This window comes from Artibeus jamaicensis, unplaced genomic scaffold, assembly GCF_021234435.1.
Source record: "Artibeus jamaicensis isolate MK-2021 breed Jamaican fruit bat unplaced genomic scaffold, CSHL_Jam_final contig_558, whole genome shotgun sequence".
Lineage (NCBI taxonomy): Eukaryota > Metazoa > Chordata > Mammalia > Chiroptera > Phyllostomidae > Artibeus > Artibeus jamaicensis.
In genome coordinates this window covers 2,113,607-2,130,379 of record NW_026521886.1, presented here as the reverse complement: position 1 = coordinate 2,130,379, position 16,773 = coordinate 2,113,607, and the positions used below count along the sequence as shown (strand labels likewise).

The 16,773-nt window shown below is 39.6% G+C and overlaps 1 protein-coding gene across 3 annotated transcripts in view; it reads left to right on the top strand.

Annotated features, from left to right (window-relative positions):
* The window catches only part of IMPG2 (interphotoreceptor matrix proteoglycan 2), a 78,078-nt gene that overhangs the window by 52,397 nt on the left and 8,908 nt on the right, over nucleotides 1-16,773 (top strand). For all 3 annotated transcript variants that reach the window (XM_053670331.1, XM_053670330.1, XM_037131637.2), the window contains 4 exons: nucleotides 7,662-7,965; nucleotides 8,952-10,249; nucleotides 11,353-11,572; nucleotides 15,794-16,004. In XM_053670331.1, coding sequence (XP_053526306.1) covers nucleotides 7,662-7,965; nucleotides 8,952-10,249; nucleotides 11,353-11,572; nucleotides 15,794-16,004 — 2,033 coding nt within the window. The remainder of the gene's footprint in view (nucleotides 1-7,661; nucleotides 7,966-8,951; nucleotides 10,250-11,352; nucleotides 11,573-15,793; nucleotides 16,005-16,773) is intronic.

The window sequence follows — 16,773 nt, the reverse complement described above, 5'->3', positions numbered from 1 at the left end:
CTCACTTATAGAGCAACTCAGTTTTTAAAAGTGAAATTACTGGGAAGAGCTTTTTTTTGCCAAATTCCATGTTAGATAAAAAGGGCTGGTGGAGGGGGATTGACATCAGAGATTTCACTCATTGGTGTTTGTTTATTCATTTACTAGTTCATTCTTTCAAATATATTTATTTTGTGCTTTTCATGTGCCAAGTGCTGGGAAAACTAAGATGAATAAGGTGCGGCCTTGCCTACAGGAAGTTTCCAGTCTGGTAGAAGTAGACAGGCTCCTACACAAATAAAGTCCGTCCAGGGTGCAGTGGCGTGGAGTGTGATTCCCTCTGAACATGCTCCCACTAGTCTCTGTTTCTGCTCATCACATCCAGCTTGGGGCTCCTCTAAACACAGAAGATCTGTGGTGATGTGTGAATTATGAAAACAGGTGTTTCTTTATAAGCCAGGGGTTGCAAACCAGAGACCAGGCAACTGGACCCAGATACAGGCATGTGCTTTGGGGCCAAAGTTTTACAAAGCCAATATTTAAAAAGTAGGAGACTTTTTTTGCATAGAAATGCAGATTTCCAACTTCCTTTAAAGACCAGAAAGATCTGGCATCGTCAAGTTCACATTTCCCTGTTGCAGAAAGTGGCGAGAGCTTGGCTGGAAGGGGAGGCCCCTTCCATGATGACGGCACTGACTGCCTGGACCCATCTGCATTGCCTGGTCTGTGGTTCCATTCTCATTGAAGCCAGACCTTTAGTTTTTTTGGATATTGGTATCTGTAGGGCACCAATTAACAATTTGAGGAGACAGTGTTAATGGATGATAGTAAAGCATGAAAATAAGAATGACTAATTAGAAGTGTTTTGTTATTGCTCCTTTTTTGTGGTTTTCTTTGTGGCAAACTGTTAATGAGATTTTTTTATTTTAATTTTTTTTATCATATTTGATTTTTAGAAATTATTTTAGAAGTAGGAATGTCAGGGTATTGGATTTGATGCATTTTGGCATTCTGACTTGGAAAATCACTTTTTGCACTATATGCTTTCTATAGCAGTAGCAGGCTTTTCAAGTGGCATTAGCAGAAGTGAAAGTGGCCAATGTAGAATTAAACTTGTTAATATACTGAACTAAAAGAAAAATTTATGAGTTGAATTAGTTACTATGGGGACATTTATTCATATAAAAATAAATGAAGTGCTACTCCTGGCATGTACGTATTCACCTTCCAAACGTATGAGAGAGCTTTGTTGCCGTGCCTGTTTTGGGGTGGGGGTGGGGTGTAGTTACTTGGAATAGATGGCCTTCCTTCTGTATTTAAAGAGTGGGGTTGTTTGCTTCCACATTTTATGTTTCTTACTTGTGACTTGACTTTTATTAAAGATACTGTCCATTGTTTTATTTTTAACTTTTATGAACGAAAAGGCATTTAGTTTATAGAAATCTGTACACAGCTTGAAGGTTTCTTTTTCATTGGGAACTCGGCCACTTTACTGCTGTGAGTCAAGTCGTGGGCTCTGTCTGATTTTCTTAAGTGCAGTTAAAGGGCTTATGCCCTCTCACTCGGAATTCTGAAAAAATACAGATTTGGAGTTTGTGAGGATCTAAATACATCTAATGCAACAGGAAGCAAAAGTGGTTTTAACGCATCTCTAGAGGTGGTTTTTAGATAACTGGGAGGAAAAAAGTGAATTCCCTGGTATGGAATGATGGTCATCATCATAACCACTTTTTCAGGAACAGAACTTGGTCTTGAGCAAATGGCCTTCTTACTTTTCCCTGAATACACATTCATTTTAGATATTAGAAGAAAAAATGGGGAAGAAAATCTTTTTTTTATATGAACAGCCTCCATATTCAACAGAACAGATATTTAAATATTAAGAAATGGCCTCTCCCCTCTCCCATCCTGTACTCTGTGTTCACCTGGGTCTTGCAGATTTGTGCACCCAGGCAGTTCTTCCTTGAATGAGAGTAAGCGGTCACGTCTGTTAGTACTAGTTTCTCTTTTGGGAATCTCTTTGCCATCTAGGTATCTACATGTGAGTATATCTTTCAGTGAATAGTCTGATGTAGTGGGCAAAGTTCTGGAACTCAGAACGCTGGAAATTCACAATCTAGTTCTAATTTTTTTCTCAATTTTTTTTTTGTGACCACAGGCATTTCACTTTTATAAACCTCAGTTCCTTATCTTTAACAGGCAAGGATGGACGACATGACTCTTAAGAGCCCTCCCCGTTCTCAGACTTGGAGCTTTGTGTCAGACACAAGCACATGCTCAGGCCCCCTTTCCAACATTAGGATTTTATAAACCGGAGGACGGCCTTGTCAGGCACCTGAGCCGCTGGCAAGACAAAAACTGGTGTTGCTACTTAATTTTTTCTTCCATATTCTGGACTTCAATTTGTTGTCTTTTTATTTATCAGAAATTAAATTCTTCTCTCTTCCCCTTGTCTATTTTTCCCTTTCCCCAGTCATACAGAAATATAATCAACACATAACATTGTATAAATTTAAGATGTCCAATGTAATGTTTTGATATGTATTGTGCAGTGCTTACCAGAGTAGAAAGTTAACCCCTCTGTCACTTTACATAATTACCAACGTGTGTGTGTGTGTGTGTGTGTGTGTGTGTTGAGAACATTTAAGATTTACTTTCTAGGCATTATTGTTAAGTGTAGTCATGATGTTGTACATTGGATGCCCAGACCTTAATCATCTTCTAACTGTAAGTTTGTACCTTTGGCAAGTTTGTTGAGAGCTTTCTTTTATCATGAAAGGGTATTTCATTTTGTCAAATGCTTATTCTGCCTATGTTGACATGATCATATGATTTTTTTATCATTAATTCTATGAACGTGGTGCATTACACTCTTTATTTTTATTATAATATATAGTAGGACTGGTAAACACATTATTACTGTTTTATGTGCATTGGCCTATAGTTTTGTTTTCTTGTAGTGTCTTTGGGTTTGGTATCAGGGTAATGCTGGCTTCGTAAACTGAGTTTGGGAGTATCCTTTTCTGTTCAATTTTTGGGGACAGTTTAAGAAGGATTGGGATTAATTTTTCTTTAAATATTTGGTATAATTCACTGGCAGAACCTCTGACCCTGGATTTTCTTTGTGAGGAGGTTTTTTTTTTTTTTTTTAAATTATTGATTTAGAACTTCCAGCCAAGATAAAGTTGTAGGTAAATATGCTTTGCTTCCTCACACAACCTAGGACAACAACTAATTTAAAACAACAAAAAAACCAGAACTGCCAAAAAATCAAACTGTATGGAATTTTTGGCAACCAAGGAGTTAAAGAAGAAATGTTCATCCAGACTGGTAGGAGGGGTGGAGATAGGCAGCCAAGTGGAAAGGATGCACAGCAAGGTGGCAGCGCAGGTGAGGTGACGACTGGTGGACTGTGCAGTCCCACATTTGCGTGAGGATAAACCTGGAAGAACAATGGGGGAACGAGATAGGCCGTACAACTCAGGGTTCCAGTGGGGGAAATAAAGCCTCAAAACTTCTGACTGAAAAAAACCCGTGAGGGTTTCAGTGCTGGGAGAAACTCCCAGCCTCACAGGAGAGTTCGTTGGAGAGACCCACAGGGTCCTAGAATGGACACAAACCCACCCACCCGGGAATCAGCACCAGAATGGCCCAGTTTGCTTGTGGGTAGTGGGGGAAGTGACTGAAAGCTGGCCAGGAGCCAAGCAAGCAGCACTGTTCCCTCTCAGACCCCACCCCCAGAGACAGCACTACAATTCAACAAAGGAGGTTGTCCTGCCCTGGCAAATACCTAAAGCTCAGCCCCTTATAACATCTGAATTGTACTGAGACAAAGAAATAGGGCCCAAATGAAAGAACAAATCAAAACTCCAGAAACAGAACTAAGCAATGAAGAGATAGCCAACCTATCAGATGCAGAGTTCAAAACACTGGTAATCAGGATACTCACAGAATTGGTTGAGTATGGTTGCAAAATAGAGGAAGAAGTGAAGAAAATGTATAGGGAACCAACTATGAAGGGAAGGAAACCAAAACTCAAATCCATGATTTAGAACAAAAGGAAGAAATAAACATCTAACCAGAACAGAGGAAAGAAACAAGAATTAAAAAAACAAAAAACAAACAAACAAAAAAAACGAGGAGAGGCTTAGGAACCTCTGGGACAACTTTAAACATTCCATTATCCAAATTATAGGCGTGCCAGAGGAAGACCAAGACATTGAAAACTTATTTGAAAAAATAATTAAGGAGACCTTTCCTAATCTGGCAAAGGGAATAGACTTCCAGGAAGTCCAGGAAGCTCAGAGAGTCCTAAAGAATTTGGACCCAAAGAAGAACACATTAAGACATATCACAATTACATTACCCAAGATTAAAGAGAAGGAGAGAATCTTAAAAGCAGTAAGAGAAAAGGAGACAGTTACTGACAAAGGAATTCCCATAAGATTATCAGCTCATTTCTCAAAAGAAAGCTGGTGGGCAAGAAGAAGCTGGAAAAGAAGTATTCCAAGTCATGAAAGGCAAGGACCTATATCCAAGATTACTCTATCCAGCAAAGCTTTCATTTAGAATGGAAGGACAGATAAAGTGCTTCCCAGATAAGGTCAAGTTAAAGGAGTTCTTCATCATCACCAAGCCCTTATTATATGAAATGTTAAAGGGACTTATCTAAGAAAAAGAAGAAAACTATGAACAGTAAAATGACAACAAACTCACAACTATCAACAACTGAACCTAAAACAAAAAACAAAAGCAAACAAAGCAAACAACTAGGACAGGAGCAGAACCACAGAAATGGAGATCACATGGAGGGTCATCAGTGGGTAGAGGAAGGGGGGAGAATGGGGGAAAAGGTACAAGAAATAAGTAGCATAATTGGTAGGTACAAAATAGATGGGGGGGAGGTCAAGAATAGTACCAGAAATGTAGAAGCCAAAGAACTTATATGTACAACCCATGGACATGAACTAAGAGGAGGGAATGCTACAGGGAGTGGGCGCAGGACAGAGGGGGATAAAGGGGAGATAAAAAATATGGGACAACTATAATAGCATAATCAATAAAATACACTTAAAAATAAATTATTGATTTAATCTTCTTACTCTTCTATTCTTTTATAACCAGTCTTACTGGGTTGTAGGTGTCCAGAAATTTATTTCTTATGTGTTCACCAATTTGCTGGTGTATGGTTGTTCATAGCAGTCTGTTATGATCCTTTGTATTCCTGTGGTATCAGTGGTAAAGTCTCCTCTTTCACGCAGATTTTATTTATTTGAAACTTCTCTCTTTTTTTGAGTCTAGTAAAGGTTTTTCAGTTTTTTTAATCTTTCAAGAAAAACTGGCTCTTAGCAGTTTCTATTGCTTCTGCTCTGATAGTTGATGTTTTTTTTTCTTTCTGCTAATTTTGGGCTTAGTTTGTTCTTCTTTTCCTAGTTCTTTGAGACATAGTTAGTTATTTATTTGAGATCTTCCTTTTTAAGAAATTATTTTATTGTTTACACTGTTACAGTTGTCCCAATTTTTCCCCCTTTGCTCCCCTCCACCCAGCCTGCCCTGCACTCCCATTGACAATCCCCACACAGTTGTCCACGTCCATGGGTCCTTCATGTATGTTCTGTGACTAATCCCTTCACCTTTTTAACTTAGTCCCCACCTTCCCCCTCCCTTCTTACAGTTGTCAGTCTGCTCCACAATTCTATGCCTCTGGTTCTATTTTGCTCATTAGTTTTTACTGTAGGCATTTGTTAATATTTCTCTCATACAACTGCTTTGAATGCATCCCGTAAGTTTCAAAATGTCATGTTTCCATTTTTGTTTGTTTTAAGACTTTAAAAAATTTTTCCTTTTGATTTCTTTCTTGGGCCATTGTTTGTTTGAGTGTGTTTTTTAATTTCCACATATTTGTGAATTTTCTTGTTTTCCCCCTGTCACTAATTTCTTGTTTCATACCATTGTGGTTGGGGAAGATACCTGGTATGATTTCAGTTTTCTTAAATTTTCTAAGACTTATTTTGTGACCTAACATATGTTCTATTTTGGAGAATGTTCCATGTGCACTTAAGAGTGTACCATATTCTCGTGGAATGTTATATATATGAGGAGAACCCCCAAAACCCCAGAATTTATTTATAAAAAATTGTGTATTTATTCATACATGTTTAAACTTCAGTCACCTTCAAAGGACTCTCCAGTAAATGCACTACACCTTTTGAGTCTTTTTTTCACTGCTCAAAACAGTTCTCGAGTTCGTTGATCCTGATGCCTTTTAGTGCTTCTGCTGTTTTTGTTTTGCCTCTTCCACATCTGCAAAACATTGCTGTTTGAGGACTTTTTTTCATGCAGATGAAGAAAGTTGCTTGGGTTGAGATCAGGTGAATAGGGAGGGTGAAGCATGAAGGTCATGCTGTTTTTAGTCAAAAACTGTTGAATACTCATTCAGTGTGGTGTGGGCAGGTGCCCTCATAAATCACCCACCATGAAATGGGCAAATGCTTTGAAAGGGTCTTCAGAAAACAATTCACTGAAGTTGAACGTAGCCTCAGTGAAAGGCACAGTTTCTTGGAGGTTTCAGTTAATGAGAAATATTAAATGAGGACTATTAAAGAACTGTTCTAGAGATCTAGGGTAGAATAATATGACCTGAACATGATCAGGCTATATATTCTCTACTTGGGAGTTTTTAAAAGTATCATTTCTAAGTCCCATCCTCAGACCAATTAAATTACAATCTCTGGAATATGCGGCCTGGACCTTGGTATTTAAAAAAAAATGTTTCCATGTGATCTTAATGCTAGTTAGGGTAGAGATGATTGTTCTTTTTTCTTTTTCTGTTTTCACCCAGGAAATATTTTATGAATTCTATGCATATTACACTTGTTTTTTGTTATTCATAACCCAGCAAAGATGAAAACTTACAAACTCCCACCAAAAGTCATGCATTTTGCCTTTCAGCACCAGTAGTGAACATTTTTACATAGACTAACATTCATAGATTAAATAATTAGCGTGCTAAAAGATTATGTTCCTTTCTACTTTTCTACTTCTGAAGCTAAATTTGAATATAAGATTAGTAATACATTAGTAAAAAGTCAGTAGGAAGAGAAAATTCTATTTTGTAAGTGTGATGCCATTTCACAGATGTGAATACTTGCTGGAGATAACCAGGCCTCATTCTGATGTGGTACCATTGTCTATCAAAACAAGGATCTTAATTACTAAGTACTTTTAGCACGATGAATAAAAGTGCTAATTATTCTTTTCTGCTGTGGACAATGCGCTTAGGTCTCTGACAAGAAGTCATGGATATTAGTAACTTCTATGTGTTTAACGTTTTTGAGCAAAGATAGAGGAAAAGGAATTATCTAAAGCAAGAAAAACTTTTTTCTTCCACAAGTTCATTTTGTTTGGAATCTTTTAAGTATGTTATGGTATCTATTCCCACTTTCCAGCTGAGATTCAAGAGGTACTGGTTTTTTGACTAGATTTTTCAGCTAGTGAGTGGCGAGCTGGGATTTGATTGCAGACCTGTTTCATTCTGGAGCCCATGTCTCCCTTCCCTCTGATATTACATTGCCTCCATGTCCATAGAAAACCTGGGAACTTAAATAGGTAGGTGGTATTTAAAAGTGTTTTTATGTGTTTCTGTCTATCTATGATATGATTTAGCCTTTTTTCCCCCCTAGGATAATACCCTTCAAGCTGAATGGCCCTCAGCAGATGAATCCGCCACCAGCAGTATTTCACCAGTTGATTTCAGCCCTGGTCCTCCCTCCACCACTGGCAGGGAACTCTGGTCAGAAGGACCTTTGGGTGATTTAGCTTCTACGCCCAAATTAGCCTTCCCCTCGAAGGCGGGCCTCAGTTCTTCCCCAGAGGTGTTAGAGATTAGCAGCTTGACTCTTCATTCTGTCACCCCAGCAGTGCTTCGGACTGATTGGCCTGTGGCTTCTGAGGAAGGGGTTTCTGCATCTCACTTATTAGAAGATGGTAAGACCTTACACCCACTTTTCATATTTCTTTACTGTACTGTGCCAGATGCCAAGGGCTTTGAGGAGAGGAAGAGACGGGTTAATGGAAAGGCATGGTTGTGTGCATTAGAAGGAAATGTCTCGGGAAAGTCGTGTGAGAGAGGGACCAGATTTAATTGGTGGGAATGGAGGCAAATAATGGGAAATAAAGTTGATGGGCTGCAGTGGGGATCAGTTAATAGATGTTTTGAAGGTTCTAGTAAAAATATATAATTATTACTATTAAATAACTACTTTACTTACTTGAATATTGGAGTGGTAAAGAGCATCGAAGAAGATTATCCCACTAGCTCTTAATAGGATTAATTGTAGGGACCAGGTATAGCAATTTTTAACTTGCATTAGGCTTCAGAAGGGAGAACCTGAACTAAGGCAGGTATAGTACAGATTAAAAAATGAAAATCAGGTAGGTGATTTAGAAGTTGTGAAGGAAAGGAAAAGTCACTGTGACCCAGGCATGGAGTATACACGTGAGAGAGGAAGATGAACAAAGATGTAACTAATGAGTTCAGGATTTCAAACATTAGGTGAATCTGAAGGATGATGGACAATAAACATAAAAAAGAAACAGAAACTTAAAGACAATATTTCCTAGGAAATTTTATCCCTAAGTTTTCACTAGATTCTGTGTCTATAGTCAGTATGGCTACCAGCAGTTCTTTAGTTTCATAGAGTGAGAAAAAAAAATCAACTGTTTAAAAATGAGTTACTTCAATAGCTGATATCTTTTTTATTCTCATGGAAATGGGGTATATTCATGAATGATTGTACCACACCACAAAAAAAAATAATCCTGTCATCCTGTTGTTCCCTGGAAATCACAATGTAAAAGTCAGGAACTGTTCTTCCCAATCAAATGGGAAAAATGAGGAAGCTGGTTTTATTAGGACTGGGAATAACATTTAGTAACACTGTTGGCTAATTAATGGAAAATTTTATTTTTAGGATTAACCAAAGTTGAAGGGTCAGGAGATACTCTTTCTGTTGATCCATTGTCTTCAAGCCCATCCACTCATCCTGTGCCAAAAGAAACAATACCATCTGTGGAAGACTCTGGGGTGTCTTTGACATCCTCACCGTATCTGGTCTCCTCTGTCACAATAGATCTTCCTGCTCAGGCAGAAAATATAGCTTTTGGCTTGGACTCTTTGGTCTCCAAAGTCAAAGGCCATTTAGAAGTGAGCACTTTGATGGCAGACACATCCATGGAAAAGGAGTTCATATTTGAAAGTGGCTTAGGTTCAGGGTCTGGGCAAAAGATGGATCTGATTACTTGGCCATGGAGTGACATTTCACTAGAGAACAGCACTGAACCACTGTCCAAGTCATGGCTGGAAGATGAGGACTCGCTTTTGCCAAATGAAGCTATAGATGAGAAACTAGTTACAGATGACAAGATAGATTCCACAGACAGAAGTAGTGAGCGCTCAGAATACGGGCATTTTGATAGATCCACACATCCTGCAGAGGAGGAGCCCCTTGACCGACCCACTGTGCCCATTTCTGCAGAGACCACAACTCAGTCTGCATCTCTACTTCCCTCCAAGCGCACATCAGAGGTGCCTGACACTGATTATTCCTCAGGTACGGAAGCACCTCCTCTACTGACATCTGCAGCTATTGCTGCTTCTACCAGTGAACCAGATCAAGTGGAACCCGTTCTAAGGGAGGATATGGAACATTCTACAGAGACAACCCATCGTGAACGGTTTGACAGCAAGATTTCAGTAGTGAAGCCAGAGAGGCAACCTTTGTGGGCCACATTGCCAGAGTCAGATGTAGTTTGGGCAAACACTTCTTCCCCAGGGAAATTGTCCAGAGACACATCATCGGCAAGTGCACCAGAGAGTAGAGACAAGCTCTGGTTGAAAGCTTCCACGACACAGTCCCCCACATTGCCTCCAACCACAAGCCCCACCCTGCGGGAGGATGAGGTAATTATGGGCGTACAGGATATTTCATTAGAACTGGACCGGATAGGCACAGATTACTATCAGCCTGAGCTAATCCCAGAGGAAGATGGCAAGGTTGGTAGTTACGTGGAAATGTCTGCAAATATTCACTCTACAGAGATGGCTGTTGTGGCTCAGCCCACAAAAAGAAGTGACTCAAATCATACACAGACCACAGGAGCTTTGCTGGTGTTCTTTAGCCTTCGAGTGACTAACATGATGTTTTCAGAAGATCTGTTTAATAAAAACTCTTTGGAGTATAAAGCCCTGGAGCAAAGATTCTTAGAATTGGTAAGCACAAGAAGTGAAATATGGGTATGAGTTAGTGATCATGTTGGAGCCACCAATTTCCCCTTCAACGATAGGACGTGAGCCAAGGAAAATGGGGTCTGCTGTAGATCCTCACTTTTTAAAAATCGGCTACAAATGGTGTCAGGGCCCCGGGTTGGTAAGAAAACAATAACACACACACACACACACACACACACAAAAGAAAACAATAACACAGGTGTATACAAGAAACAGAAAACACAAATGTGGCATGAGGGACATGTGACAACTTGGGTACTGAAGATTGTATTCATGACTTCTAGAACTGAAACATGTTGAAGATTTTTTTCACAGTTTATTGTGAGACCAGTGTTTTCTGGGTACCTATGATGCCTTCACTGTTGTGACCCTATAGTGAAACAGAGAAAAATAAACTCTCTGTTATCTAGAACTGTCTATGAGCTCCATGGTGTTCCTAAATATCACTATTACAATCTCCAACTCTCAAATAATTCACAACTGACCTTTTTTTCTTAAAATTTTTTTCAATGGCAGTTTATATTCAATATTATTTTGTATTAGTTTCAAGTGTACAACATAGTGGTTGGACAATCCTATACTTTACAAAGCATTTCCCCTGATATTTTCGGTACCCAGCTGACACCATACAGAGTTATTACAATATTATTGATTATATTTCCTATGCTGTAATTTACATCCCCATAACCATTACCATTGCAACAGTATGAATGGACCTAGAGGGTATTATGCCAAGTGAAATAAGTCAGTCAGAGAAAGACAAATACAATATGATCTCACTTATATGTGGAATCTAAACAACAATATAAATGAATAAACAAAACAGAAACAGACTCACAGATACAGAGAACATACTGATAGTTGTCAGAGGGGAGGGGTTGGGGAACTAGGTGAAAAGGTGAAGGGATTGGAAAGTACAAATTGGTAGTTACAACTGATACCTTTGTTGATGAACAGTTTAAATAATGTAAGTAGCATGCAGTTCGGAAACAGGGAGGGGTGCATCTTTGTGTTTTTGTTTTTCGTATGTGTTGAACAAAATGTAAAACCGTGTTAATAAACTGATTATTTTTCATGTATTGTAGCTGGTTCCCTATCTTCAGTCAAATCTCACAGGGTTCCAGAATTTAGAAATCTTGAACTTCAGAAATGGCAGTATTGTGGTGAACAGCAGAATGAAGTTTGCCAAGTCTGTCCCTCCTAATGTTAACAATGCTGTATATATGATTCTGGAAGACTTTTGCACCACTGCCTACCAAACCATGAACTTGGCTATTGATAAATATTCCCTTGATGTGGAATCAGGTAATGATATTGATTACCCTGCATGTTTCTTAGTAGGATCCATTAATTATTCTTATGTATTTTTTTCTACCCTGAGTCAATTTGAATTCAACACTTGTAGGTAAGAGTCCTGTGTCAGGCAAATTTTCTGCTTCTTTATAATTAGTAAAATATCTCTCCCAAGGACATTAATAATATTCTCTTTTCAAAAGGGTTGTCCACAGGCCCTGGTCAGTGTAGCTCAGTTGGCTGAAGCATCATACTGTAACTGAGAAGTCGTGGGTTTGATTCCCATGAGGGCACAAACCTAGGTTGCAGGTCTGGCCCTGTTGGTCTGAGCACTCATGACCCCTGGTCATGGTGCAAAGGGGGGCACCCAATCAATGCTTCTCTCTCACATTGATGTTTCTGTCTCTCTCTCTAAAAGCAGTGAAAAAAATGTCCTCAGGTGAGGGAAAAGAAGCCCCCCAACAGTTGCCCATACATGTCTTATTTACTCCCACTCCCTGTTCTACCTATTCTACTGGCTCTCTTACCTGTCCACTGAGTCTGTTCTTGTTATGCATCTCTATGTAGCCACGCCCAGTAGATTTGGACTCTCCTTCTATATTATTTTCCTAAGTTGTTTTATCCATTTCCATGACTGTGAGTCTAATGTAGATGTAAAGAACTCTCCACATTTTTATATGCAGATCAGACTTATCTTCTGGTCTCCATAATCAATATTTAACTACTTGTTGATCTCAACTTGGATGTAATTTATGCATATCAAATTTAAGATATATAACACTGAGCTCTTGTTTTTCATATCTTGCCACCTTCCAGCTCTATTTATTCCTCTCACTTTCATTATATTGATAAATGGAAGCTGTGTCCATTCAACTACTTAAACCAGAAACCTGATTCTGATTTTTCCATCATTCCTCCAGTTTCCATCATTCCCAGTTTCCAGTCATTAATTGAACTCATACTGATTCTGAATTCTAAATATATGTCAAATCCATATGCCTCTCCCAGTCTCTCCACTGCCACAACTCCAGGCCCACCCATCGTCACCTCTCAGTTGAACCAGGTTCCTCACTACCGCTCTCATTCCCTTGCCCCACCCATTCTCCAGACAGCAGCCAGGTGCTCTTTCTAAAACATCAGTCAGATTACTTCACTTTCCTGCCTGAAATGCTTCAATGACTGCCTGGTTCAACAGCCACAACGCCTGGTCCCTATCTTCTTCCCCAGTATCATGCAATGAAACTAACTTCTTTGCTCATCAAGTAAAACTAGCTCATTTTTAGTTCTTCAGATTTAAAAAAAAAACTTCTTGCTTTATAGCCTTTGCATATATTAGCTCTTTTGCCTGGAACTCTTTCCCCTCTTGGCTGACTTTTGCTCACACTTTTATCCCTCAGATCAAATGTCTCTTCCTCAAGGCTTCAACTGACTCACCCATAATCTAGATTGGGTCTTTCCTATTAGGGATTTTTTTTTTTTTGGTAACACCATATTCTTTTCCTGCTATGGAATTTACTACTATAGTAATAATAGTAATTTATGCACATAGTTGCTTAATGGCTAGTATTCCCATCTTAGCTATCCACAAGGACAGAGACTTTATCTGTTTTATTAACCACGTATAGAAGGTACTGAAAAATACTGTGAATAAATGAAACGAACCATTGTTTTTATTTGGAAAACTTGGATAGAGAGAACACCGTTGAACCCTCAGTCTTTGTTCTTTTTTTATCTTCTAAACACCTGAGGACAGTGTTTTTGGGCAGGAGTAATGGGGAGTGTCTGGGTTTGTATTTCTCCAGCACCTTTACTCCCAAACTTGTTTGAAAGTCAACTCTATTCTTTAATGGAGAAAAAAAGCAAACATTCTTTCTTTGAAATCCTTGAAGGACCATTATTTATTGAAAGTGAGGAAAATGATTTGACTAATCCCCCAATATCTAAATCTATTGCCATTTGAGTTCTCTAAGGCTGGCTCACATCTTTTGCCACGTGGGATAGTGGAAGTAGCAATTACTTATGATTTGGAAGGCCTGGTTTTTTGTCTCTGCTCTGCCATTTCTCATTTGTGCGACCCTAGATGAGCTGTTTTATCTCTGAGCCTTAGTCCATGTATACTAAATGGGGGTGATGTCTCGGGTGAGTCATATAAACGTCTAATCACTATGTTGTACACCTGAAACAAATATAATACTCTATGATAACTCTAATTAAAAAATAAAAATGTTTAAAAAATGGGGATAATAATACCTGGCCTATGTATTTCATGGGGCTAGTCAAAGGATTAAACAAATAACATATATTTGCATTTGAATAGCCATACAAATGCAAGCTGTTTTAATTTATAAAACTTCTAAAGGTGAGTCCACTTTTTTAAAAAAGGGAAGTACAACAAATAAGTGCATTATGTAACTCATGTGTCAGCCGCAGGCTGAGTCTTCCAGGTTTATAGGATCACCTTTTTTAAAATATTCAAATGAACTGGCATTAGCCCCTCCCATGTACAGTGTAAAATCTGCATCCATGTCCCTCCCATCTTTAATAGCTCTAGGAATGAACAGGGAACTTAAATATCTCTAATCACCTCCAGCTCAGAGTTCCCTCTGCTGAGTTTCCAGTCTCACATTTGTCTTGATGCTTGTGGTTGTTCTTTATGAAAACCCAATACAGATCATGGTCCCATTTTTTAAAAAAGACTTTACTTATTTAATTTTAGAGGGGAAGGGATAGAAAGAGAGAGGGAGAGAAATATTAATGTGAAAGAGAATCATCAATCGGTTGCCTCTCAATTGTGCCCCAGCTGGGGACCAAACTTGCAACCCATGCATGTGTCCTGGCCAGGAATCGAACCGATGATCCTTTGCCTTGCAGGACGATGCTCCACCAACTGAGCCACACAGGTCAGGTCCACAGACTCATATTTGACTTTTCCAAAGCACCTCTAACACAAGGTAGCTGATTCTGTGAGATATTTGTTGATGACATGAGGGTGACAGAGGAAGTTTTCTCATACCACAACAGATGGCTTAAAATTTTGTTAGGTATAAATATCCTACACTTCCTCAGCATCCCTTTCAAAGTCATTTCTTGTTGGCCAGCTTTTTGGACCAAGCCAGCTACCACGTTATTCTGGCTATGCTGGCTGTCTCTCCACCCTCTTCATGTTTTCTCCACTCTCGTTTTTTCTGGACCCATCGATTCCTCTCCTTGCCTGCCCGTGGAAAACTAGACATAATTCATTCTACAATTTAATCCCTGTCACTTATCCCAAAGTTAGCTCCAGGCCTACATTTGTTTTCCCATAAAGTCATTAAGGTACTCTTAAACAAAGGGGCATCTGTTCTGAGCATCCACCTTTAACCTCCACAAAGAACTGGAAAAAGACTTTAAAGTCTCTTATTTAGATGATTAAAATATCAGTCTCAGCATCTCTCCTTGGTCTGAAGCAGAAGGGAGCAACATCCATGTCTTTCCTCTTACGGATCCTGTTTTCCTTCCCCAGGTATTCCTCTATACCCATAGGAGGGTCACAATATTTTAGAATTCTTAAAGAGAATTTTCCTATTACCTGTATATTTTTAGTTAAAGGCCTTCAGATTAAAGTACTATTTTACCTCAAGATTGGCTGGTGGCAACACTGACTTGTCTCTTGCCTATCTCGTTTTCACAAACTCTGGAACTTCCATCAACAAAGAGTCAGGCAGTATCATCCGTCCCACCCTCTGTACCCACTGCTGTCCCTCAGGCTAGGCCAGGGTCATGTTACTGTCTGAGTACAAAGTTGCACTGTGTGCTCTTGAATAAGACTGTGAGGACTCAGGAACTGCACATTGGAATCGTGCTGTAGACACTGCCCGTCCGTCAGTGCGCCTGTGCGCTCTCCTTGTCACAGCAGCATCGTCCCCCTGCTCCCTGGGTTAGTTTCCCGGGGCTGCCGTAACCAAGGACCACAGACTGGGTGGCTTACAAAAACAGACATTTTTCTCTCATGCCTTTGACAGCTAGAAATCTAAAATCAAGGTGTTGTCAGGGCCCCTCTCCCAGTAAAGGGTCTAGAAAAGATTCCCAGATGAGTCAGAAATTTTGGGGCGTAATGGTGTATTTCAATAGTTCAGGAAAGGGGTTGCCCCACAGTGCTCTCGAGCAGGGAACCTTAGTGGAGGACCTTCATGTACCCCAGCTCCTGTCTGTTGCCTTTCCTTGTGTAATTTTCTGGTTTGTTTGGCATTTTAGGTGACCAAGCCAACCCTTGCAAGTTTCAGGCATGCAATGAATTTTCTGAGTGTTTGGTCAGTCCCTGGAGTGGAGAAGCAGAGTGCAGGTGCTACCCTGGGTACCTGAGTGTGGGAGAAGGGCCCTGTCGGAGTCTCTGTGACCTGCGGCCTGACTTCTGCTTCAATGATGGGAAGTGTGACATCATGCCCGGACATGGGGCCATTTGTAGGTATGGTGTAATTAGGGATTTTGGCTTCACAAGGTTGTGGGTACTTCCTCTGAAGAGAACAGGTCTATACCTAAAATTTTAGGAATATCACAGCCATATGTGTTATAGAAATTATATCTAGGCAACAGATTGGTGCCATCTATCTAGGTCTCATGTGAAGACTGAGTTGGTTAAAAGGCCTGACTTACACCAAGTTGAAATGGTTATTTTGTTTCATGCTCTTTGGGAGCGGTAAGAAAAACGTTGCCTAGTGTCCTAGGGTTGTGGTTCTTAGGGGTGATGGTTAGGTAACTGGTGCCTAAATTAGGTTTCAGCATAAGATCAACACTCTACAGTGTACCTGAAAGTGAAACAGAGGAGTTTCATTCTGTTTGGATTGTTTTTAATGGCTTGGGCTGCTCTTGGTCCTACAGAGTATTCAGAGATAAAGAAAAGCAAATATGTAAAGTCTTTGAAGTTACAAGTATATTTTATTTCCTATATATACGTGAGATCCATTGTTTTAAGGTAGAACCCCACCCCTACGCAATGCAGCAGACAGATGAGTAGATAGATACAGGGAGTCTGACCGTCCTTTCCTTCCCATCCCCCTTAAACGAAGTGGAGCAAATCAACCTCCCAGCCATTCATACCACAGTCACATGGTATAAAGGGAGAGAATGCTGAGAATAAACAAGAGGGCAATTTGTGAGTGTGAAAAAGGTCAAATGTTGGTATAATGCCAAAGACAGAGGACATAGAAATGATTCACACTCTCCTATGTGAAAAA